At 40.6% G+C, this 27349-nt stretch overlaps 1 protein-coding gene across 1 annotated transcript; it reads left to right on the top strand.

The window, feature by feature from the left end:
- The first annotated feature begins 21876 nt into the window (after window positions 1–21876).
- LOC148014546 (high affinity nitrate transporter 2.4-like) lies at window positions 21877–24381 on the top strand. The gene is made up of 2 exons (XM_087666413.1): window positions 21877–23675; window positions 23849–24381. Exons 1-2 carry the CDS (start codon window positions 22408–22410, stop codon window positions 24231–24233), a joined length of 1653 nt encoding a protein of 550 aa, XP_087522539.1. The 5' UTR covers window positions 21877–22407; the 3' UTR covers window positions 24234–24381.
- Window positions 24382–27349: the final 2968 nt, after the last annotated feature.

Below are 27349 nucleotides of genomic sequence, written 5' to 3'. Positions count from 1 at the left end.
AAAGCTTTTATTCGTAGACATTTGGGCATCAAAAGCACCACACCATATGTACTTATGCTTTTGGAAAATGGCCGTCGGCCAATTGAGGTACATGTTATGATCCCAGTACTGAGATAGGCCACCCGAGTACATCAAATCGATGACACGTTGTGCACAGATCGGATGCCGTATGCTCGCGTAGTGAATGCCGGAAGGTCCCCAAGAACAAAAGAACTCTACTTTTTGCACAAAACTCAATGTAAAAAGCATGCACGACATGAACAAGAGACCAATTGGGTGCAATCTCCCCCCATGCCTTGTGTGAGCGCTCCACAAAGCATGTATTTTATGTATTAATCATCTTCAAGCTCAAATAATAGCCCAAATTACAAAATAGCACGCTTTTGGCTTTTAAGTTTGCTTTAGCACAAAATAGAAATAAAGCTAATGGGCGGCGCCCAAAAGTCAGACGTACCCAGTACAATGTCCAAATACAAATATCATAGTCGTGCGCCCATGCGCATACAAAATAATAAATAAATATCCAACGCCTCAATAAATAGGCGCGACAAAATATAGGCGCCATGCCTAAGGTATGCGCCCATCAAAATATAAGTGATAACTTGAATACTCGCTATCCTCGAATACTTTCCTCCGCCACTGCTGCTATCTCTACACATCAACTGAAGCATTCACAATCGTTAGTAAAATAATACAATTAAACCGACAAAAGTGAATACCTAGCAGTCTTCAGCTACATAAATAAATCAACTGGTTAGAAATCAATCCTAACCTTAATTTATTACGAGTGCGCACTCTAAACTCATAAACGTTTATTAATTTAATATGCATTTTGCGGAATCACCCGCTATGGAATCACCCATGTACACACTAAATTAATGAAACGCCCGAAAAGGATAGGCGTTCCCATCAACTTCTCACACCAAGAATCCACTTTGTGTATGAACCCTAGCCAACAAAGTTTACGGAATCCACCGTAAAACCTCACGGAATCCACCATGGCACGGAATCCACTGTGAAATATGCCTCATGGCATCATACCCCTGGGGTGGGATAGCAATTGACCTCAATTGCTATTAGCTCAATGTGGAGCTAAGAGAGTGGGAAAAGCATTTAAGTCTCTAGCGTGCATCCATTGGGCTTCCTTTACAGGATGGTTTTTAAATTTGACTTAATATCTAGAATATCTTCGGCTAGTTCTAGTAGTCATAAAGTCAGTATCTATGATAGCTTCAGGTTCAAGTATTTCAGTCTCTTCATCTAACAAAGGTGGGTTTTCATAAACAGGGTGTACAGGTAATTGACCTCTAAAGGGTCGTAATAAACTAATGTGAAATGTGTTGTGAATTTTCCAGTGAGGTGGTAATTCTAACTTGAATGCATTGTCATTGATTTTGTGAATAATCTTAAATGGTCCATAGAATCTAGGTGCTAATTTCACAACTGGGTGTTTATCTACACTTTGTAGTCTACGTTTTTCTATTCTCAATCAAACATAGTTATCAACTTTGAAATTCATTGCTTGTCTTTTCTTATTGGCTTGTTTGGTATATGATTGCTGGGCTTTGGCAATCATGTCTTTAACCTCATAAAAAATAGTAGCGTGCATAATAGCAATATCATCAGCACTCTGAATTCTATTTGATAAAGATGCAACAGGTGTAGACAATCTATAACCATAAATCATTTCAAACGGTGCTTTCTTTGTAGATGTGTGTGGTGTATTGTTATATGCAAACTGTAATAAATGCAAATGTGTGTCCCATGTCTGTGGTTTAGAAATAGTGTAAGCACGTAAAAGATCTAGAATAGTACTGTTAGTGGCTTCTGTTTGTCCATTAGTTTCAGGATGAAATGCAGATGAGAAATCAATTTTTGTTCCTAGGTTAGCAAACAAAGTAATCCAAAAGTTGTTACAAAATCTAGAATCACGATAAAAAATAATAAGTTTTGGTAATCCATGGTTAGTGAAAACAGTTTTCAAAAACAATTGTGCTACCTGAGATGCTGTTAAAGTTTTCTTGCATGGAATGAAATATGCTTGTTTACTAAACCTGTCTACTATAGTCCAAATCATGTCATGGTTAGCTTTAGTATTAGGTAAACTAGTAATAAAATCCATAGAAATCTGGTCCCATGGTCTTGACGGAATAGATAAAGGCATAAGTAATCCATACTGTTTACCATGATGTCTCTTAACTCTTTGACAAATCAAACATTCAGAAACAAAGTTAGATACATCAGTGTCCATATGTGGCCAATAAAAATCTTCAGTTAATGTACGTAAAGTAGATATGATACCTCTATGACCTTGATATGGAGGACAATGAATCTCATTCAAAACAAAAGATCTGAATGGAACTGTAACACATAATCTCTTTTCATAAAACATGAATCCATCATTATAAGATAGTGAATCAATAGGAATCCAATTATTTCCAACTAATTTATTCCAATCAGCATGAAAAGTAATGTCTTGATGATAAGTATCTTTCATAGGAGTTAAAGAATCAAATGATATAACAGAAATATTATGAATGGTAGGTCTTCTACTTAATGCATCGGCCACTACATTTTCTTTACCTGGTTGATATTGGATAATCGGATGAAAACTCTGAATAAAGGCTGCCCATTTGATATGTCGGTCAGATATTTGGGGTTGGCTAAGTAAATGTCTAATACTTTGTTGATCAGTCTTAATCATAAACTCAGAACCCATTAAGTAATGTTTCCATTGTCTTAAAGCTTGTACCACAGCTAATAATGCTTTATCATATGTGGAATATTTAAGTTCGGAGGGTTTCAGTTTACAACTAGAATAGGCTATGGGATGATTATCTTGCATAAGTACAGCTCCTATTCCAAATCCGCTAGCATCAGTAACTACTAAAAAGAATGGTCTATTAAAATCAGGCAGTTGTAATACAGGAGCATGGGTTAATGCATGTTTCAATAAGTCAAAAGATTTCTGTTGATTATCAAACCGATGATAAACAATACCTTTCTTTAAAAGTTTAGTCAAAGGCAAAGCAAGTAATGAAAAATTTCGGACAAATTTCCTGTAAAAACTAGCAAGACCTAGGAAAGATCGTAACTCATGCACATTTTTAGGTATAGGCCAGTTCAATATTGCTTCTATCTTCTCAGGGTCAACTTTAATACCATCTGATGATACAATATGACCTAAATATTCAATTTCTGTTTTAAAGAACTCACTCTTTTCCGGATTAGCATACAGTTGATTATCTTTCAACAACTTGAAAACCAATGACAGATGTTCATAATGTTCTTTCTCATTTTTACTAAACACCAAGATATCATCAAAGAATACAATAACACAATGCTGATATTTTAAAAATATACGATTCATCATTCTACTAAATGTAGCAGGTGCATTAGGCAATCCAAAAGGCATCACTAAAAATTCATAATGACCAAATTGTGTTCTAACTGCAGTCTTGAATATGTCAGACTTATCTAATCTCACCTGATGATAACCAGATTTAAGATCTATTTTACTAAATATAGCAAAACCTTGCAGCTTATCCATAAGGTCATCAACTCTAGGAATTGGATATCTATTATTTACTGTGATCTTATTTAAAGCACGATAGTCAATGCACATACGATAAGTATTATTTTTCTTCTTTACCAACAAAATAGGTGCACCAAATGGAGAACTACTAGGTCTAATCAATCCTCTATTTAGTAATTCCTCAACTTGATTTTGAATTTCTTTTTGCTCTATCTGGTTATGCCTATATGGTGATTTAAAAGGTGGTTGTGTATCAGGAATTAAATCTATTTTGTGTTCTTCTGGACGTGAAGGAGGTAAACCAGGTGGTAGATCTTCTACAAAACAGTCTTTAAAGTGTGCAAGAAATTCTTTATGCCTAGGGTGCATATGTTTTTCTTTAGCTTGCAGTTCATTCACCCAAATTAGATAAGATTTACTACTTTTGTGTAATGCACGTTTAGCTTGAGTATGAGAAAGCAGTGGAAAAACATTAGATGCATGCATACCATACAATGTAATATGTTTTCCTTGAAATTGGATATTAATTGAATGTGTGGAATAATCTATATCAGGGTTATGCTGATGACGCCAAGGCATACCTAAAATAATATCACTAGACTGTAATGGTACAACTAGGAAATTCCTTCTTTCAGTGTATTTACCAATTTGAATTTCTAAGTCATGCACCTCTTGTGTTCCATTATACCTTGTGCCTAAGAATGCTGCTTTAATGCGATAATGCGTAGGAACAGTTTGTAATTTCAATTCTTTCACTAACTTTGCAGAAATAAAATCATGAGTACTACCATCATCATGCAAAATAATCTTTTCTTTTCCATGCACTAAATATTTCATTGTCAATAAAGAATGTGGAGTTGGCATATCTGGTAAAGTATCCGAAGGAGTGGTAATGTCGTCTTCATCTTCCGTGAAATCAGGCATTTCTTCATGTTCTTCATCTTCCATTGCTCCAAGATAGTTGATATGGACAGGTGGCTTCTTCGATTGGCAATTGGCTGCTAGATGTCCAGGTTGGTGGCATTTGTAACACACTATAGGTTTGGCTTTAAATACATTGTTTGCAATGGCAGGAAGTCTAGGAATGTTAGGATTTGGCTGTGAAATTGGCTTGGGGTTTTGATTGGTATTGGATAGTAATGCAGGTGGTTTTGCCCAAGACTTACGGAAAGATGATGAAGGAAATCGACCTTGATTAAATCTTCTAAAATTTGAGTTGAATTGCTCAGATCCATAGTTACCATTGGCTTGAAATTGCTGTGGACGCTTGTCTCTTCCTCGAAGCTTGTCTTCAGTGTCATGAGCTAAAGAAATTGCGTCTTCAAGAGTTGCAAGCTTGAACATATTGACTTCAGTGTAGTAATGCCCAAGTAATCCAGACATATACTTGCGCTTGTGAGTCGCTTCAGGTACGTCTTCAAGCATGCGTAACTGGAGTAATGCATTCCAAAAGCGTTCAGTGTATTGAGGAATAGGCTCACGATCTCTTTGCTGAAGAAGGTCCCATTGCTTTATGGCTTTTTCATGGAATTGTGGAGGAAGGAAATTCTGCATAAACTTCTTCTTGAAACTCTCCCAGGTCGTGGGACAATCTATGCTCTTATGAACCACGGTCCACCAAAGAGATGCTCTATCCACTAAATGATTAATGACACACTTGATTTTATCTTTTTCTGCGTATGTTTCCTCATGAAAGTAATCATCAAACTGACTGATGAATGCAAGAACAGTTTTTCCATCTCGAGTGCCATTGAAAGTATGGAATTTGAAATTTCTTTTACTTATCTTTGTTTCTTTGCGGATGGATTGAGCTTCGAGAGTCGGATCGATGGTACGTCGGATAAGATCTTCAGATTGTGGTTCCTCTTTGTCCGTAGTCGATCTTTGTAAATTGGCCAATTGAACTTATAATGCTTGCCGGGCTCGTCGTTCTTCATCCAACTGCATCATAATTAAATCTAGCTTTTGCTCCATTGTAGGTTCAGGAAGATCGCCTTCAGCCATTAAATCATCCATATGTGGTTCTGTCATCCTGCAAAACTTCAAAAGACCTCACACTCTCAAAATCCAATTAGCGGGATGAGAGTAGCTCAAGATCGGGTGTACAAGGCTTATATTTTTTTTTTGTGTGTGGCTTTCACAATCTTCGTCTTTGGCTATTGGTGGGATTTGTAATCTTTGAAAAATCTGCGTTTTGACCTTCTGCATGTGCTAAAACTGGTTCAACAAGTCTGCGTATGCGAACAATACCTTCCAGAGAACAACTTTGCAGTTCGGAGCTTCTGTGCAGGAACAATCCTTCTAGGAGTTTTGAACACAAGTCAGTTTTGACTTCAGGTGACTTGACTGACTTGCAGAATTGCAGACTTATGAGACTTGCAAAGTACTAGAACTTATGTAACTTGATCAACTTTTGGAGCTTTGTGTGATTTGAGGCTTAAGAGACTAAGCTTTAAGCTTAGTAAAAAAAAAATCGTTGAATTGTAGGGGGGGCCATTTTTTGATCCACGAAATTTTCGGATGCTGCCGCCCTGATGCCGTCGATCAACGTTTTGATTATTTTGAAGCTTTTTTAAAGCTTCAAGTTAAGCTAAGCTCTAAAACTTTAAAACTTAAGCTTTGAAGCTTAAGAATAGATATGGCTTATCTCTGTATCTCCACGACTTGTAGAAGAGGATGTAGGAGTGGTCCTCCGTCGTTGCAGGCCGGTCCTTTGCGATCAGAGGATGGAAACAGGGGTTCTTGACCGCCAGGAATCCACCTGTATCGACCGTTCGCGATAAGATTGACCGTAGAGCTCGATCGTTCTAGGAGCTCCACCTTCGCACAAGATGGGTAGGGATTGGAAGCTCTCGATCTCAGCTTCGCTCTGATACCACTGGTGCGCAGATCGGATGCCGTTTGCTCGCGTAGTGAATGCCGGAAGGTCCCCAAGAACAAAAGAACTCTACTTTTTGCACAAAACTCAAGGTAAAAAGCATGCACGACATGAATGAGAGACCAATTGGGTGCAATCTCCCCCCATGCCTTGTGTGAGCGCTCCACAAAGCATGTATTTTATGTATTAATCATCTTCAAGCTCAAATAATAGCCCAAATTACAAAATAGCACGCTTTTGGATTTTGAGTTTGCTTTAGCACAAAATAGAAATAAAGCTAATGGGCAGCGCCCAAAAGTCAAGCGTACCCAGTACAATGTCCAAATACAAATATCATAGTCGTGCGCCCATGCGCATACAAAATAATAAATAAATATCCAACGCCTCAATAAATAGGCGCGACAAAATATAGGCGCCATGCCTAAGGTATGCGCCCATCAAAATATAAGTGATAACTCGAATACTCGCTATCCTCCAATGCTTTCCTCTGCCACTGCTGCTATCTCTACACATCAACTGAAGCATTCACAATCATTAGTAAAATAATACAATTAAACCGACAAAAGTGAATACCTAGCAGTCTTCAGCAACATAAATAAATCAACTGGTTAGAAATCAATCCTAACCTTAATTTATTACGAGTGCGCACTCTAAACTCATAAACGTTTATTAATTTAATATGCATTTTGCAGAATCACCCGCTATGGAATCACCCATGTACACACTAAATTAATGAAACGCCCGAAAAGGATATGCGTCCCGATCAACTTCTCGCACAAAGAATCCACTTTGTGTATGAGCCCTGGTCAACAAAGTTTACGGAATCCATTGTAAAACCTCACGCAATCCATCGTGGCACGGAATCCACCGTGAAATATGCCTCCTGGCATCAACAGTAGACTCCCCAAATGGGCATGGGATGCTAGCACACGCTTACAGAAAACATGGAAAAGCAAAGTACTTTCAACAGGATGGGTGTTGGATATGAGAAATTGGTTTAAAGTATGGGGAGTGGATAGATATCTAGATATGGCATCCAAAGATATATGCATGGACACATTTCAATCAGACCTCTTACAAGCGTATCAAGCAAAACATCAAAGCAAGGGGAAAAATGGCAAACTTACTTATTACAGTATGCATATCTATCCTTCATGTTGGGAATCCTACATGCAGGCAGAGGCATACATGCAGCCATACATAGCCAAAACCCACTCTTAGTGGTATTTAATCGAGACAGGTGCATGGACTAGACAGGGAAGAGAGATGAGGTTATGCAAGCTGTGTGGACTACAGAGTGTAGAATTAGAGGAGCACATGATTATGACATGCCCATCATATGCACACATATGGGCTGACTTTGATATCCCTTTATAGGGGCCATTTCACTAGTTTCTAATCACTACTCCTATATCGAAGTTAGGGGCTCTCATCACCATCATGTTATGCTTTCGGGAGAACCACACTGCATAGATCGTTCTATCATCGTAGCTACCCTTTCCTACCATGGGGGAGGAGAATCATTGTATATATGGAAAGGTCCCATGGGTCATAATTTGGCCTTCCATGGACAATAATAAACTACTCTACTCTACTCTCTCTCTCTCTCTCTCTCTCTCTCTCTCTCTCGCTCTCTCTCTCTCTCTCTCTCTCAAAGGTTTGCCATACCATTTGGATACTAAGTCTCACTGTATAACCTCCTACATTGAGAGAGGAAACTTCACTGCTTATGTGCTGAATATAAAAAGTAGTAAGTGACAAATCACTATGACAATTTAGTATTGGCCTTAATAAGTGTTGTTCAATATGAGGTTGGGGAATTCTAGAGTTACATGGCAATAGGTTCATTGGGTTATGATTTTACGATTCGGTAAAAGAAGCAATGGACTGTACATGTAGATGGTTACAATGAATGGTGACACCTTTAAACCAAATGTTAGGATATGAGTTTAGTGTAATCTACCTTAAAACTTAGATTTGGAAGGAAAGTGTCTCCATATCAAACTATTTAAATTTTGTAGCTAAAAGCCTAGGCCTACAATTTTAAGGGTGAGAAAGACAAGGGTGATTCTAAGGTTATGGAGGTGAGAATAGCCTAGCTCTCTCTCTCTCTCTCTCTCTCTCTCTCTCGTGTTGCACGTGTATCGGATACACATATAATAATTCTTTCCTATACTCAAATTAGTTTTATATTTAAGTTTTGAATTATCTTCAAGGATGTACGTAATAAAGTACATTATTAAGATTTAAATAACTTTATATGTGAACATTTAAGTAGAACATAATTTGATATTTAAGTTGGATAAACAAAGAACTTATTAGATTTAAGACTCAAATTTAAACCTCAAATTTAAGACTGATTTTAAGGTCTTTATAGGTGAGGGTCTAAGTTTCACAAACTCTTATTTTTTTACATGGGAAAACATGCATTTATAGCTTGATGTAAATTACATACATGTACAATGTTAGGAGAGAGAGACAAAGAGAGAGAGAGAGAGAGAGAGAGAGAGAGAGAGAGAGAGAGAGAGAGAGAGAGAGAGAGAGAGAGAGAGAGAGAGAGAGAGAGAGAGAGAGAGAGAGAGAGAGAGAGAGCCTAAAGGTCATGGTGTTTCCCAAACCTCCCAGAAACCTTCGATAGTACCAAACCTACCAAATAGGAGTAGCTATCTCAGTGATGAGAGGAGAGATTGATTAGTTGTCGGCATGAGTAGTTTGAAATAGTAGTTGCTTTGCAAAACCTTTTTGAAATTGCAAGGAGTTCGTTGCTAGTACGCAGATCGGTCGTTGTATGCTCACGTAGTGAATCCCAGAAGGTCCCCAAGAACAATGAACTCTACCTTTTTGCACAAATTACAATGTAAAAAGCATGAACGACAAGAGCAAGAGACCAATTGGGTTCAATCTCCCCCCATGCCTTGTGTGAGCGCTTCACAAAGCATGTATTTTATGTATATTTCCATCTTCATGCTCAATAATAGCCCAATTTACAAAAATATGACAAGCTTTTAGCTTTTGAGTTTACTTTTACAAAAATAGGAAATAAAGCTAATGGACGGTGCCCATAGAGTCTGGCACGCCCAACACAATGTCCCAAATAGAAATAACATATCCGTGCGCATAGGCGCATACAAAATAATAATAAATAATCGATGCCTCAATAGACATGACAAAATATAGGCGTGGCGCCTATCAAAATATAATCCATAGGTCGAATACTCTCTAGACTCCAATGCTTTCCTCCGCCACTGGTGCTATCTCTACACATCAACTGAAGCATTCACAATCGTTAGTAAAATAATACAATTAAACTGACAAAAGTGAATACCTAGCAGTCTTCAGCTACATAAATAAATCAACTGGTTAGAAATAAATCCTAACCTTAATTTATTACGAGTGCGCACTCTAAACTCATAAACGTTTATTAATTTAATATGCATTTTGCGGAATCACCCGCTATGGAATCACCCATGTACACACTAAATTAATGAAACGCCCGAAAAGGACAAGTGTCCCCATCAACTTCTCGCACAAAGAATCCACTTTGTGTATGAGCCCCGGTCATCAAAGTTTACGGAATCCACCATAAAACCTCACGGAATCCACCGTGGAATATGCCTCCTGGCATCATACCCCCGGGGTGGGATAGCAATTGACCTCAATTGCTATTAGCTCAATGTGGAGCTAACAGAGTGGGGAAAGCATTTAAGTCTCTAGCGTGCATCCATTGTGCTTCCTCTACAGGATGGTTCTTAAATTTAACTAGATATCTAGAATACCTTCGGCCAGTTCTAGTGGTCATAAAGTCAGTGTCTATGATAGCTTTTGGTTCAAGTATTTCAGTCTCTTCCTCTAATAAAGGTGGGTTTTCATAAACAGGGTGGATAGGTAATTGGCCTCTAAATGGTCTCAATAAACTAATGTGAAATGTATTGTGAATTTTCCAATGAGATGGTAATTCTAACTTGAATGCATTATCATTAATTTTATGAATGATTCTAAATGGTCCATGGAATCTAGGAGCTAGTTTGACAACTGGATGTTTATCTACACTTTGCAGTCTACGTTTTTCTATTCTCAGCCAAACATAATCATCAACTTTGAAATTCATGGCTTGTCTTTTCTTGTTGGCTTGTTTGGTATATGATTGTTGGGATTTAGCAATCATATCCTTAACCTCATCAAAAATACTGTTATGCATACTAGCAGTATCATCAGCACTCTGAATTCTATTAGACAAAGATGCAACAGGTGTAGATAATCTATATCCATAAATAACTTCAAACGGTGCTTTCTTTGTAGATGTGTGCGGTGTATTGTTATATGCAAACTGTAATAAATGCAAATGAGTGTCCCATGTCTGACGTTTAGAGATAGTATATGCACGTAAAAGATCTAGAATAGTGCTGTTTGTGGCTTCTGTTTGTCCATTAGTTTCTGGGTGAAATGTAGATGAGAAATCAATCTTTGTGCCTAAATTAGCAAACAGGGTAATCCAAAAATTGTTACAAAATCTAGAATCACGATCTAAAATGATAACTTTTGGCAATCCATGGTTAGTAAAAACAGTTTTCAAAAACAATTGTGGTGCTTATGATGCTGTTAAAGTTTTCTTACAAGGAATGAAATATGCTTGTTTACTAAATCTATCTACAACTGTCCAAATCATATCATGGTTAGATTTAGTATTTGGTAAACCAGTAATGAAATCCATAGAAATTTGTTCCCAAGGTTTAGATGGAATAGACAAAGGCATGAGTAATCCATACTATTTACCATGATGTCTCTTAACTCTTTGACAAATCAAACATTTATAAACGAAGTTAGATACATCTGCATCCATATGCGGCCAATAAAAGTCTTTAGTTAACATACGTAATGTAGATATGATAGCTCTATGACCTTGATATGGGGGACAATGAATTTCATTCAAAACAAAAGATCGGAATGGAATAGTAACACACAGTCTCTTTTCATAAAACATAAATCCATCATTATATGACAATGAATCAACATGAATGAAATTATTTTGAACTAATTTATTCCAATCAGAATGAAAAGTAATATCCTGGTGATATGTATCTTTCATAGCAATGAAAGAATCAAAAGATATGACAGAAATATTATGAATTGCAGGTCTTCTACTCAATGCATCAGCCACTACATTTTCTTTTCCAAGTTGGTATTGAATGATAGGATGAAAACTTTGAATGAAGGAAGCCCATTTGATATGACGGTCAGAGATTTGAGGTTGGCTAAGTAAATGTCTAATACTTTGCTGGTCGGTCTTTATCATAAATTCTGAACCCATTAAGTAGTGTTTCCACTGTCTTAATGCTTGTACAACTGCTAATAGTTCTTTGTCATAGGTGGAATATTTTAGCTCAGAGGGTTTCAGCTTACAACTAGAATATGCTATAGGATGATTGTCTTGCATTAGTACGGCTCCTATTCCTGATCCACTAGCATCTGTCACTACTAGGAAGAATGGTCTATTAAAGTCAGGCAACTGTAAAACAGGGGCATTGGTTAATGCATGTTTCAGTAAGTCAAAGCATTTCTGTTGATTTTCGGTCCATTGATAAACAATTCCTTTCTTCAGAAGTTTGGTTAATGGTAAAGCAAGTAATGAAAAATTACGTATAAACTTCCTATAGAAACTAGCAAGACCAAGGAATGAGCGTAACTCATGCACATTTTTAGGAACAGGCCAATGCAATATTGCATCAATTTTCTTAGGTTCAACTTTAATTCCTTCAGATGATACAATATGACCTAAATACTCAATTTTTGTCTTAAAGAATTCACTCTTTTCAGGATTTGCATACAGTTGATTTTCTTTCAATAATTGAAAAACTAATGACAAATGCTCATAATGTTATGTCTCATTTTGACCAAACACCAAAATATCATCAAAGAAAACAATTACACAATACTGATATTTCAAAAAAATACGGTTCATCATTCTACTAAAGGTAGCAGGTGCATTAGTCAATCCGAATGGCATGACTAAAAATTCGTAATGACCAAACTGTGTTCTGAATGCAGTCTTAAATATGTCAGACTTATCTAGCCTCACCTGATGATAACCAGACTTAAGGTCAATTTTACTAAATATAGAAGATCCTTGCAGTTTGTCCATAAGGTCATCAACTCTAGGAATAGGATACCTATTCTTTACAGTGATCTTATTTAAAGCTCGGTAGTCAATACACATACGACAGGTATTATTCTTTTTCTTGACTAACAATACAGGTGCACCGAATGGAGAACTGCTAGGTCGAATCAAACCTCTATTTAGTAATTCCTCAACTTGACTCTGGATTTCTTTTTGCTCTATCTGGTTGTGCCTATATGGTGCTTTGCAAGGTGGTTGTGTGCCAGGGATCAAATCTATCTTATGGTCTTCTGGACGTGAAGGTGGTAAACCTGGTGGTAGGTCTTCTGCAAAACAATCCTTAAAATATGCAAGAAATTCCTTATGCCTAGGGTGCATATGACTTTCCTTTACTTGCAATTCATTCACCCAAATGAGATAGGATTTACTACTCTTGCGTAATGCACGTTTAGCTTGAGTATGCGAAAGCAGTGGAAAAACATTAGATGCATGTATACCATATAATGTAATAGATTTTCCTTGAAAATTAATATTCATTGTGTGTGTGGAATAATCTATATCTGGGTTATGCTGGTGTCGCCAAGGCATTCCTAAAATAATGTCACTTGATTGTAATGGAACAACTAAGAAATTTCTTCTTTCAGTGTATGAACCAATTTGAATCTCTAAGTCTTGCACTTCCTGTGTACCATTATACCTAGTGTCTAAAAATGCAGCTTTTATGCGATAATGCGTAGGTACAGTCTGTAATTTCAATTTCTTTACCAATTTTGCTGAAATAAAATCATGAGTACTACCGTCATCATGCAAAATAGTCATTTCCTTTCCATGCACCAAACATTTCATAGTCAATAATGAATGTGGAGTAGGCATACCTGGTAAAGTATCGGAAGTAGTAGTAGTGTCGTCCTCATCTTCAGTGAAATCAGACATATCCTCATGTTCGTCTTCGTCCATGGCTCCAAGATAGTTGATATGAGCTGGTGGCTTCTTTGAATGACAATTTGCTGCGAGATGTCCAGGCTGGTGGCATTTATAGCATACTATTGGCTTGGCTTTGGTTACATTATTTGCAATGGCGGGAAGTCTAGGTACATTTGGATTTGCTTGTGGAATAGGCTTAGGATTTGGATTGACATTGGATGGTAATGCAAGTGGTTTAGCCCAATTCTTGCGGAAAGATGATGAAGAGAAACGACATGGATTAAATCTTCTAAAATTGGAATTGAATTGTTTAGATCCATAATTACCATTGGCTTGGAATTGCTGTGGTCGTCTGTCTCTACCGCGTAACTTATCTTCAGTGTCGTGAGCTAGTGAAATGGCATCTTCAAGGGTAGCAGGCTTGAACATGTTCACTTCAGCATAGTAATGCCCAAGAAGTCCAGACATATACTTCCGCTTATGTATCGTCTCTGGTACGTCTTCAAGCATGCGTAGCTGTAGGAGTGCATTCCAAAAACACTCTGTATACTGTGGTATAGGCTCACGATCCCGTTGTTGAAGTAGATCCCATTGCTTGATAGCCTTCTCATGAAATTGCGGTGGAAGCAAATTCTGCATGAACTTCTTCTTGAAATCTTCCCAAGTAGCAGGACATTCTATGCTCTTGCATACTACAGTCCACGAAAGTGATGCTCTGTCTACCAAATGATTAGTAACACACTTGATTTTATCTTTTTCTGGATAAGTTTCCTCATGGAAATAGTCATCAAATTGACTAATGAATGATAAAACAGTCTTTCCTTCTCGTATGCCATTGAAAGTACGAAATTTGAAACTTCGTTTACTTATCTTTGATTCCTTGCGAATGGTTTGAGCTTCAAGGGTGGCGTCAATGGTACATCGAATCAAATCTTCAGCTTGAGGTTCTTCTTTGTCGGTAGATGCTCTTTGTAATTTTGTCAATTGCGCTTGCAATGCTTGCCTAGCCCTTCGTTCTTCTTCCAATTGCATCATGATTAAGTCCAATTTTTGCTCCATCGTAGGCTCAGGTAGGTCGTCTTCAGCCATAGGATCATCCATATGTGGTTCCGTCATCCTGTAAAACTCAAAAGACCTTTCTCACTCAAAATCGGGTTAGCGGGATGGGCGTAGCTCAAGTTCGGGGTTACAAGTCTTATGTGTTTTTGGGTATTTCTTTCTCAATCTTCAGAAAATCTGCGATATTTCCTTCTTTGTATGCTGAAAATACTTCAACGAACCTGCGTATGGGTAGAATACCTTGCCACGAACAACTTTGCAGTTCGGAGTTTCTGCACAGGAACAGCCCTTCTAGGAGTTTTGAGCACAAGTTAGTTCTGACTCAAGTTGACTAGTCAGACTTGCAGAGTTGCAGACTTATGTGACTTGCAGAGTTGCAGACTTGCAGAACTTAGCCGACTTAGTGAACTTGCAGGACTTGATCACAGTTGACTTGCAGAACTTGATTTCTGGAGTGCAGGACCTGGAGTTTGTTGACTTGCTTGTCTTGTCTGACTGGATTAAGCTTAATGATTTAAGCTTAATAGATTAATCTTTTAAGGGGGGGACTTAATGGATCAAAAACGGCGCAGATCGTGAAGGGGGGGGCCGTTTTTTGACGTCGTGAGATTTTTGGGCATCCTTTGGGATCAGTCGATTGATTTCTAGCTTTTCACCAAGCTTCTAAGCTTTCTCTTAAGCTTTTTGAAAGAAAAAATTAGAAAAATAATGGAGCTTATCGACTTGATGATGGAGATGAATGCGTGGTCCTCCGCCTGTATTGATTGGTCCTTCGCGATCTGATACTAGAAACGGGGGTTCTTGATCGCCAGAAGTCTGCCTGTATCGACGGTTCGCGACGAGATTGACCGTAGAGCCCGATCATTCCAGGATCTCCGCCTTCGCACGACATGGGTAGCGATTGGAAGCTCTTGATCTCAGCTCCGCTCTGATACCACTGGTACGCAGATCGGTCGCTGTATGCTCACGTAGTGAATCCTGGAAGGTCCCCAAGAACAATGAACTCTACCTTTTTGCACAAATTACAATGTAAAAAGCATGAACGACAAGAGCAAGAGACCAATTGGGTTCAATCTCCCCCCATGCCTTGTGTGAGCGCTTCACAAAGCATGTATTTTATGTATATTTCCATCTTCATGCTCAATAATAGCCCAATTTACAAAAATATGACAAGCTTTTAGCTTTTGAGTTTGCTTTTACAAAAATAGGAAATAAAGCTAATGGACGGTGCCCATAGAGTCTGGCACGCCCAACACAATGTCCCAAATAGAAATAACATATTCGTGCGCATAGGTGCATACAAAATAATAATAAATAATCGATGCCTCAATAGACATGACAAAATATAGACGTGGCGCCTATCAAAATATAATCCATAGGTCGAATACTCGCTAGACTCCAATGCTTTCCTCCGCCACTGCTGCTATCTCTACACATCAACTGAAGCATTCACAATCGTTAGTAAAATAATACAATTAAACCGACAAAAGTGAATACCTAGCAGTCTTCAGCTACATAAATAAATCAACTGGTTAGAAATAAATCCTAACCTTAATTTATTACGAGTGCGCACTCTAAACTCATAAACGTTTATTAATTTAATATGCATTTTGCGGAATCACCCGCTATGGAATCACCCATGTACACACTAAATTAATGAAACGCCCGAAAAGGACAGGCGTCCCCATCAACTTCTCGCACAAAGAATCCACTTTGTGTATGAGCCCCGGTCATCAAAGTTTACGGAATCCACCGTAAAACCTCACGGAATCCACCGTGGAATATGCCTCCTGGCATCAGTTGCCTTCTCTCTCCTATCTCTATTATAAAAATATGAAATATTTATCACAAGTTATTTTCTACTCTTTAGGAAGGGACGAGCTTGTAACTTGCAAGTATCTCTCTCTCTCTATCTCTGTCTCTTTCTCTCTCTCATTTTGGTACATCATGTAGAAGGCAGTTGTGCTCCTTTCCTTTGGCCAAGCTCCAAGTTCCTCTCGCCAATGCCAACCATCATGTAGGAGGCAATCATCTTGCCTATCCTTCGGCCAAGCACCAAAGTCTCTCATGCACCCTCTTGCCATCCTCTTGTGAATGCTTTCCTTTGACGCTCTCCTGCTCTCTCTCCCAACCAATTGTGCTTACAATTTGGTGCTCCTTGCCCAACACCCTGCCATCCAACCTATCTCTTAAGTTGCCATTGGAGTTCCTCTGGTGCTCTCTCTCTTTGTTTCTCCCTCCTCCATCCTAACTCTTAGCTAATAGCATACAAGTAAGTTAAATGAATAACTACTACGCCATGTTGGAGTTGTGAGAGCATCAAGCTGATAATCATTAAATTGGAGGGGGTCGAGCATGCACGTATGCAAGGAGGCAAGAGACCTATTGAAGAGGAACATGGCCAAGAAGGCAGGGTGAAATAGCCAAAGTAGCACGATGCCATGGATATGGACTACATTGGTGTTGTTGCTACTGGTGAACACCTGGTTGAGCTTGAGAAGCTGATGCATAATGAATAGAAGAGTCTCTATCAAAAGAAGAAAGCCTCTCGTGGCAATGATAAGCATGTGCTTTGTGTTCCTCCTATTGCCTTTTCTCTACCTAAGGTTTGCCAGCGAATATGCAATGTGTGGCATTTACATGTTTTTTATGGGGAATCCACCACTAGAAGATGAATTTGCTAGGTGGTTTTGGCTCACTTATGACTTTAAGGTGTCCCTCGTCCAATTTAGATTCACTGGATGTGGCTTTTTTCTAGCTTTGGTCTTGTCAAAAGCTAAGAGGGACTTGGTGCTTGGTTCATTAGTGGGATTTAAGGGTAACCTTGTTTATGCAATGCCATGGAGAGTAGACTTTGCACTGAAGGATTTTCTTCAATCAAAATGTCTTGTTTGGGCTAGTTTTCCAAGGCTTCCTATTTGGCTTGATGGTGAAGTCTCGGTGCTTGCAGATGCACTTGGCAAGGTCTTGTACATTCCCTCAATAGCCTCAACCAATGGAGCTCTTAAATCAAAGAAGCATACATGTATTCTCTGCGATAGGCGAAACAAGATACTCGATGTTTTGGATCCATTTGACCCTAATGAAATTGAGTTTATTACCTTAAACCTCAAATTTAAGACTGATTTTAAGGTCTTTATAGGTGAGGGTCTAAGTTTCACACACTCTTATTTTCTTACATGGGCAAACATGCATTTATAGCTTGATGTGAGTCACATACATGCACATGTTGGGGGGAGAGAGAGAGAGAGAGAGAGAGAGAGAGAGAGAGAGAGAGAGAGAGAGAGAGAGAGAGAGAGAGAGAGAGAGAGAGAGAGAGAGAGAGAGAGAGAGAGAGAGAGAGAGAGAGAGAGAGAGAGAGAGAGAGAGAGAGAGAGAGAGAGAGAGAGAGAGAGAGAGAGAACTTTATGCACCTACTTCCTTGGCCCTTTAGCCATGTAATTCTAAACCCTAAGAGGATAGGGCCCTAGAGATATGTAGCATAAAGGCCAAGGAAAACTATGTCTAGGATTCCCCCCCACCCACCCACCCACCTGCACGCACGCACGCACGCACGCACGCACGCACGCACGCACGCACACACACACACACACACACACACACACACACACACACACACACACACACACACACACACACACACACACACACACACACAAATATGTTTATAGTCAACCTCCAAGGCAATGTGCATTAAATCTATTAAAGTATTTGTTTATCCTACTTAAGAGAGATGGTGTTTCCCAAACCTCCCAAAAACCTTCGATAGTACCAAACCTACCAAATAGGAGTAGCTATCTCAGTGATGAGAGGAGAGATTGATTAGTTCCCGGCATGAGCAGTTTGAAATAGTAGCTGCTTTGCAGAGCCTTTTTGAAATTGCAAGGAGTTTGTTGCCTTCTCTCTCCTATCTCTATTATAAAAATATGAAATATTTATCATAGGTTATTTTCTATTCTTCAGGAAGGGACGAGCTTGTAACTTGCAAGTATCTCTCTCTCTCTCTCTCTCTATCTCTCTCAATTTGGTACATCATGTAGAAGGCAGCTGTGCTCCTTTCCTTTGGCCAAGCTCCAAGTCCCTCTCACCAATGCCAACCATTGTGTAGGAGGCAGTCATCTTGACTATCCTTCGGCCAAGCACCAAAGTCTCCCATGCACCCTCTTGCCATCCTCCTGTGAATGCTTTCCTTTGACGCTCTCTTGCTCTCTCTCCCAGCCAATTGTGCTTACAATTTGGTGCTCCTTGCCCAACACCCTGCTATCCAACCTATCTCTTAAGCTGCCATTGGAGTCCCTCTGGTGCTCTCTCTCTTTGTTTCTCCCTACACCTAGTGCTCCCATTGCCTAGCACCCTCCCTTGACAGCCACATGCCCCTATTGGCTTAGCTCGCTACTGGTGCTAGAGCCAAGGCCCATGATGGCGATACCCTCCTGCATCACCCTCCCAACACCCACTTGCTTCTCCTAGCTTAGCTCTCTATTGGTGTTAGAGTCGAGGTCCATGATGGTGACAGCAACAAAAGGCCAGCTAGAGGGCCATGTGGCAACAATGCCTAGGCTATGGACGTGGTGAGTCTAGGTCCATGACGACGTTGTTTAGCGGTGTTGAGTTGAAGTCCACAATGGCAATGCCCAACGGTGTAGGCAAGAGGTCAACGTAAGGGTTCACCGGGCAGTGTTTTGCATAATGGCACATAAGCTTTGATGGCGTCTCCTTCTACCCTGTCTTGAGAGTTTCTTGTTGAGCTATCCCATGAGCAATGGACAAGGCATTTACTTATTCTTAGCACTTTTGGTCCTAACCATTTACAACTTTTTCCAAGTATATGGTCACCGACTTGACAAGTATAACATATGTAAGCTTCATCTTACACTTAGCAAGTCTTTGATGTATCCCAAACTATCACTCATAATCCCATATAGTCTTTAAGACATAATCAACTTTCATTTTCCTTCCCAAAACACTAGTCATGACACATAGATGAAATCATAGTATTTCTATATAATCTGTAAGTTTTACTGAATGGGCAAAATTGGACATGGTGAGCCGAGATCAGAGGTGTGGCTACTATCGTGGTTCTAGAGGTGGTGGATGAAGGCGTAGCCATCGAAGCCATAACCAAGGTTTGCCAGTCTCTTAAGGAGGGTGTGCTGGGGTGGGAGGGGAGGCCGGGTGGGAGGTGATGCCTAGGTGGTGCAGTGGGAGGCTAGCTCGAGGGTTCGTCGTCAGTAGGTGCATTAGTCCCTCCGACACATCGGGTTCATGGTTGGCCCTAGAACCTTTGAATTCATGGTCGGCTGCCTTGAACATATGAGCTTCCCTTGGTGCAAGTGCACATATGCTGGCCCTCATGATCATGTTTGTTGTGGATGACGTGAGAGGGGCTGGTGGATGATGAGAGAGAGAGAGAGAGAGAGAGAGAGAGAGAGAGAGAGAGAGAGAGAGAGAGAGAGAGAGAGAGAGAGAGAGAGAGAGAGAGAGAGAGAGAGAGAGAGAGAATCACACACATACGTGTGCGCACATAGCTTAAGATGTGAATATTTAATTAACAATTATTGGAAATACATTAAATTTAATCTATAATTATAATTCTTTAAAATATTGGGATTACTTCTCAAATATAATTTTATTATAGCTATAATTTAAAGTATACTTCACTTGAAAAAAGCTTAATTATTATATTATAATTTAAGTTATTATTTTTAAGCACTATATTATAATTTAAGTTATTACTACTTGAAAATAAAATTTTAATTAATGTTTAATTTTATATTTAAGGTAAATTACCTTGGAGATTGACTTAAAACATTAAATTATACATGAGCTTCAAAAAAATATTACTTGAGTCGAAAAAGTATGTTATGTTTTAGATTAAAATAGCTTATGACGTGGATATTTAATTGAAAATAGTTTGATATTTAAGTTGGATATACCAAAATTGAATAGATTTCTGTTAAGTTATAACTATAATTTTGGTTTTTATTGAAGTTACTTCTCAAGTATAGTTTTATTTGAATTCTAATTTAAATTAGACTTCATTTGGGAAAAAATCATAATTATATTATGATTTAACTTATTCTTGAGTTGAAAATAAACTTCTAATTAGCCTTAAATTTAGAATATTATTTGAAGTAAAAAATAAATTCAACATATTACTTGATTCCCACTTAAAACATTTAATTATGCTTGAGTTGAGAAAATTAAGAATGTTACTTGCGGTAGAAAATGATGTTGTATTTTAAGAAAATAATTTTAGTTATTTCTCAGTTGAAAAGATAAAATTTCAATTAGTCTCAAAGTTAAGGATTAACATGCATTGCCTTGAGGTTGACTTAAAACATATTTGTACACACACACACACACACACACACACACACACACACACGTATGTACGAGTGTGTGTGTGTGTGTAGAGAGAGAGAGAGAGAGAGAGAGAGAGAGAGAGAGAGAGAGAGAGAATCCTAGGCATATTTTGCCTTGGCCTTTATGCCATGTACCTCTAGGGCCATATCCTTTGGTATAGCATTACGTGGCTAAAGGGCCAAGATAATACGTGCTTCAAATTCTCTGGCTCTCTTCTCTCTCTCTCTCTCTCTCTCTCTCTCTCTAAGATTGCACATGCATGCGACTCACATCAAGCTATAAATGTGTGTTTGACTATCTAAGAGAAAATGAGCGTGTATAAAGCTAGCCCCTCACTTATAAATACCTTAAAATCAATCTTAAATTTAAGGTTTAAGGTACATTGCCTTAGGGAAGAGAGAGAGAGAGAGAGAGAGAGAGAGAGAGAGAGAGAGAGAGAGTCCTAGGCACATTTTGCCTTGGCCTTTATGCCACATAACTTTAAGGTGCATATCCTCTTAGGGTTGAAAGTTGCGTGGCATGGCTCCCAAGGTAGTAGGTGCTTCCCTTACTTCTATGATACTTTCGTTTGCTATGAAAGTCATGGGGACAATGGGCTCATTCTACAGTGAACAAATTTATGGATCGTGCTACCAAGTTAGAAAAGGGGATCGGTAGTAAACTGCCACTTACCCACTTCAGTGATATCTTTTTGGAATGTAAGAGCCCATGCCCCAGTGATCTTTTTGCAATTTAAGGGAGTCGGGACCATAGGGGTTCAGACCTTTTTCCCCATTAGATTATTAGGAGAATCCATAATGTAGCTGGGGTGGATCTCTTGGGAGTGCAAATTGTAATATCAGATATAGGAAAAGACACCATGACTGTGGAAAAGCCGGGGGAGGGACTCCGAGGCTGGAAATAATTTCGTGAGGTTGGTTGACTAAGGTGAGCGTCAACGTCATCGAGGTGATGGTGTCGTGTCAGATGTTGGCGATGGTGGGGGTTCGTTGACTGCTGTGACAGTAGGGTCCTTGCTTAGGCTCCCTGAAGAGGTGAAGTTCAGAGTGATGCGGCGGACGAAGGCCTTGGGGGGCGCCGCTGGGGCTGCCGCGTGTGCGTCTAAAAGGAGAAACGTTCGATTAATCACAGGCAGGGAAGGGGCACGCTTGGCAGGGGTACCACCCATGAATCTACTTCTAATAGCATAGAAAGGGCTAGTTGTTCGATGGAATAGCGTTGGTTTGATATGAATTCTAAATCGTATCGATAGCGTACGAGTGGTCGCATTTGCCATTAGGGAGTGGGACGCGGCTACGGAGAGAGTCGTCAGAGGGCAGAGGAGGCATGGCTGGAGCGCGATTTCAAGAGTCGGGGACCCGATGAGTACATATAAGAAGGGAGGAGTGGTGGCCGGGGAAGGGCATCAGAGCTGGACGCAGCGCCAGTAGTCTTCGTGTTGGTCTCAACTAGCTGTCGCCGGCCTAATCTGGAGTCCTGTTGTATTAGCAGCGCCTGAAAGATTAATCGATCCGGGCTGGATCAGCAGACATGGCTGCCTCCGGGATCGGGACTGTTGGGGGAGACCCGGGAATGTCCATGCACGGCGTGACAGGCCGGGAGGCTACCTTCCCTCTCTCGGCGCTCAATGTGGATCACAGCTCCATCAAGGAATTGGCGGAAGCGGAGCGGGCCGATCCGGGTCACAAGTTCTCCCTTCCGGTGGACTCCGAGCACAAGGCCACCAAGATCAAGCTATGGTCGTTCTCGAAGCCGCACATGCGGACCTTCCACCTGTCCTGGATCTCCTTCTTCACCTGCTTCGTGTCCAGCTTCGCGGCCGCGCCGCTGCTGCCGGTTATCCGCGACAACCTGGACCTCACCAAGAGGCAGGTCGGCAACGCCGGGATCGCGTCGGTGTCGGGCTCCATAGCCTCGAGGCTGCTGATGGGAGCCCTGTGCGACCTGGTCGGGCCGCGCTACGGCTGCGCGTTCATGGTGATGCTGACGGCGCCGTCGGTGTTCCTGATGTCGGCGGTGTCGACGGCGACGGGGTTCATCCTGGTGCGCTTCTTCATCGGGTTCTCGCTGGCGACGTTCGTGTCGTGCCAGTTCTGGATGAGCTCAATGTTCAACGCGGAGATCGTGGGGACGGCCAACGGGACGACGGCGGGGTGGGGGAATCTGGGCGGGGGGGCGACGCAGCTCATAATGCCCCTGGTCTTCGACCTCATCCGAGGGCGGGCCATCGGCTCGCCGGACTTCGTCGCGTGGCGCCTGGCCTTCTTCGTCCCGGGCACCATGCACATCATCATGGGCCTGGCCGTCCTGACGTTGGGGCAGGACCTCCCCGACGGCAACTACACGGACCTGAAGAAGGCCGGTGCGCAGGTGAAGGACAGCTTCTCCAAGGTCTTCACCTACGCCGTCACCAACTACCGCACGTGGATCTTCGCCCTCTCCTACGGCTACTGCTTCGGCGTGGAGCTCACCATGGACAACATCATCGCCCAGTACTTCTACGACCGCTTCAACCTCAACCTCCACACCGCCGGCATCATCGCCTCCATCTTTGGCATGGCCAACTTCTTCTCCCGCCCCTTCGGCGGGGTGCTCTCCGACTACGCCGCCCGGAAGGCCGGCATGAGGGGCCGCCTCTGGGCGCTGTACATCGTGGAGTCCCTGGGCGGCGTCTTCTGCATCGTGCTGGGGCTGCTGAACAACCTGGCCGGGGCCATCACGGCGATGATCGTCTTCTCCATCTTCGCGGAGGCCGGCGCGGGAGCCACCTTCGGCATCATTCCCTTCATCTCACGGAGGTACGTATACTGCATACGCTTAAGTAATAAGACTCCTTCGCAGCGGCGATTCAATGTGGCAGTGGGATCGGCCAGACGAGTTCTTATTTAACATTTCCCATCGTTCTTCTTCATCTTCAACCTTAGGTTACAATAGGCACATAAAAATGATATGATGACACGATGAATTGCAGGTCTTTGGGAATCATCTCGGGCTGCACAGGGGCGGGAGGAACCTTTGGTTCCATGCTGACGCAGCTGCTCTTCTTTACGTCGTCGAGCTACTCGGAGCAGACAGGCATCATGTACATGGGGATAATGGTGCTGTGCTGCACGCTGCCTCTGGGGCTGGTGTATTTCCCGCAGTGGGGGGGGATGTTCCTGCCGCCGTCCAAGAAGCCCGACGCCACGGAGGAGTCCTACTACGCCAAGGAATGGTCCGCCGCGGAGCAGGAGAAGGGCATGCACCACGCCAGCATGAAGTTCGCCCAGAACAGCCGCGGGGAGCGCGGGCGCAAGATCGCCCCCGCCGCCCTCACCCCTCCCAAGGGCACCACGCCAGCCCGCGCCACAGTCTAAGCTGGCTACTTACCACCCACCCCCTAATCTCACCACGAATAACTCGACTCTCTTTGGAGTTGCCCCAAGTAAAGTTGAAGCAGCCTCGTCCTCCAATTCTCTCCTTACCCCTAAGGCTTCGCTTTACTTGCTCCACTTCAAGAACTTAGTCTAGTCAATTTGTGGTGTGGCCCACGGCCCTAATTACCCTCTATTTTAGTTTTGATGATGTTGTATATTGTGACCACATATGCCACTACCTTGATGGCGCCCCTTTTTTGCCCACATTCATGTACCCTACCAAAGAACTGGCTCCTCCAACTTGGCCATTCAAGACGACGACAAGTCGAATCAATTCCCTTTTGAAGTTCTATACACGCATGCCCTAACATGCCATTCCTAGCCATGTGCTTCTATATTTATCAATACACTTAGGATTGCTCAATTATTTCACGTATGAATGTTATGTATAGTCATTTATGTTTGCTTTGTGTGTGTGTGTGTGTGTGTGTCTCTCTCTCTCTCTCTCTCTCTCTCTCATTCATCAATGTTGTCACCTTCATGTAGCTAAAAGTCACACAAACACACCCATAAATAAAAGGTAGTGGCGTAGACATATATGTGAAATGATTAGTCAAAGTAGTTGTATTTGATTGGATAAGGTAGGTTTCATGTGTGAGATCCAAAATGTATGAAAGTCCTTGTAATTGATTGGATAAGGTGGATTTGGTATGTGAGATCCAAAACATCGGCTAAATTGCTCAATAGTTAACTCCTATCTCGTGTATGTTGCATATGGCCATCTATTTTGCTTTGTCACACATACTCTAATGTCGCCTTCATATCCTATGTACACTCGCTACAAAGTCACCAAGGTACAACCATAAAGTAAAAGTTGCAATGTGAACATATATAAAAGTTGGTTGGTCAAAGTAGTAGTACTTCATTGAATAAGGTGGATTTAGTGCATGAGATCCAAAACACAGGCTACATTACTCAATTATTTCACTCCCTTCCCATGTATGCTATATATGGTCATCTATTTTGTGTTCACACACACTTCAATGGTGTCTCACTCACATTGTATGTACACTAGCCAAGATGTGAAATGCACATTTCTAAATTTAACTTAGTAAGGTATATAGTAATTAGTTGGTCAAAGTAGTAGTACTTGATTGGATATTAAGGTGGATTTAGTGTGGGAGATCCAAAACATAGGCTACAATTTCTTTTTAAACTTTGGAACCCCAAAGATTGGGGCCCACATCTCGTGCATTGTACAATTCTAATTGCATGGTGGTTTGCATGGTTAAGTTCGATTGTGAAAGATGTAAAAGCTCTAGGAGGGTCCCATTTTTGTCACTATGATTTAGTGTGGAAATTTCGGGGATACAAAAAATTTGGTTTAGAATCTTGGTCTACATTATTATAGAATTTGTATCTATCTCAATGTAGAGTACTATAGAGTTTGTATCAATCTCAATCTAGAATAGTGTAGAGTTGTAATATATTCAAGTCATTGGATAGAGAGATGCACTTTGAAGCAAGGAATGAGGTATATATCTTATTAATATATCACTATATAATGACAAAAAAAAAACATAAAGCCTACTAGCATTTATATTTATTTCTTGTCGAGTACATGTTCTTTAATTATTTTCTAATGAAATTCCTCATAAGGAAACAAATACTAACGTGATATGAATGTGTCCACACCCATGCAAACCGTGTGAGTCATACATTAGTAGCTTACTTTTTTTATAAGGAAAATCCTCACAAGGGCAAAAGTTACATATCAATATGGACATGCCAATAACTATGCAAAATGTGTGAGTTGTACACTTGTTGGTCTAGTTGGGATAATATGCTTACTACACTGGTTATACTTTATTTTTGACCTTAAGCTTTAAAATATTTACATAACGACATAAACTAGTAAGTAGGATTTTGTTGAATGTTGAAGAGACTAAGGTAGGGATAGTTATAGATAATATTATGAGCCCTTTAGCTATGTTTGAAGAACCCTGTGGATGTACTCCTTTTGTGACAAGTAGAGGAGACCCTTAGAGTGATCGCATGTGATGCATATCCCAAGAATATGTGAGGCTTGTCCTATGTCCTTCATCTAAAAGCTCTTTTTGAGCTGATTTTTCAAGGCATCCAGGTTATCATGAGCACTCCCAGCAATCAACCTGAAAGTATCAAACGGATGGTACCATTCCTTAGGTGTCTACTTAAGGGCATAAAGGCTCTTTCTCAACTTGCGCACTAGGTGTTCCATTCCTTTTTCCTTAAAGCCCTTAGGCTGATGTATATAAATCTCATCATGCAAGTCTCCATGATGTAAGAAAGCCGTCTTTATATCTACCTGATAGAGGTCTAGATCTAGTTGCACAAACAAAGCCAATACAAGCATCGGGTTGTCAACTTGATGATAGGAGAGAAGACTTCATCGAAGTCAACACTATGCTTCTGTTTAAAACCCTTAGTAACCAATGTGGCCTTATAAGCTGGCTTGGGGTATCTAGTGGTACTTTTCAACTTGTACACCCATTTGCATGGCAAAGTAAGTTTTTCACTAGACAAAGGAACCAAATCTCACGTATGATTTTTCTACAGTGAGTCATATTTTGACTACATGGCTCTTTCCTTGGAGGGACTATCACCTCTACGCATGGCCTCATCATAGGTAAGAGGCACACAAGCATTTGTTACCATAACATGATCCATAGAGGGTGCAAATTCATCTGGTTAATGTATATCTCTAGTCTTGAAATATCACCCTTTTTTGTACCTCAATGACTTGCTTAGGCTGCTTATCATTTTCTCTTCATGGAAAGCAACATCATGGCTGCGGATGACCTTCTGAGCAGCTTGCAAATCCCATAGACGATACCCCATCTCACTTGCATCTCCATAACCAAGAAAGATGCATTTCACAGACTTAGGATCCAACTTATAACACGTTTCCTTGGGACCATGGTAGAAAGCCTCATAACCAAAGACACGCAAATGAGCGTAGGATTGAGGTTTTCTAGACCATATCTTCTCTGCAACTTGATAGTCAAGAGTAGTGCATGGAGATTGATTAATCAAATGTATAACACTGGTAATTTCCTCAGCCCAAAAGTGTTATG

This window comes from Lygodium microphyllum, chromosome 25 (genome assembly GCF_053477565.2).
Source record: "Lygodium microphyllum isolate KBCC chromosome 25, Lygodium_microphyllum_v1.1.10, whole genome shotgun sequence".
In the NCBI taxonomy this organism is placed as follows: Eukaryota; Viridiplantae; Streptophyta; class Polypodiopsida; order Schizaeales; family Lygodiaceae; genus Lygodium; species Lygodium microphyllum.
Note: the sequence above shows the minus strand (reverse complement) of the source record. Positions and strands in the feature narration are given on the sequence as shown.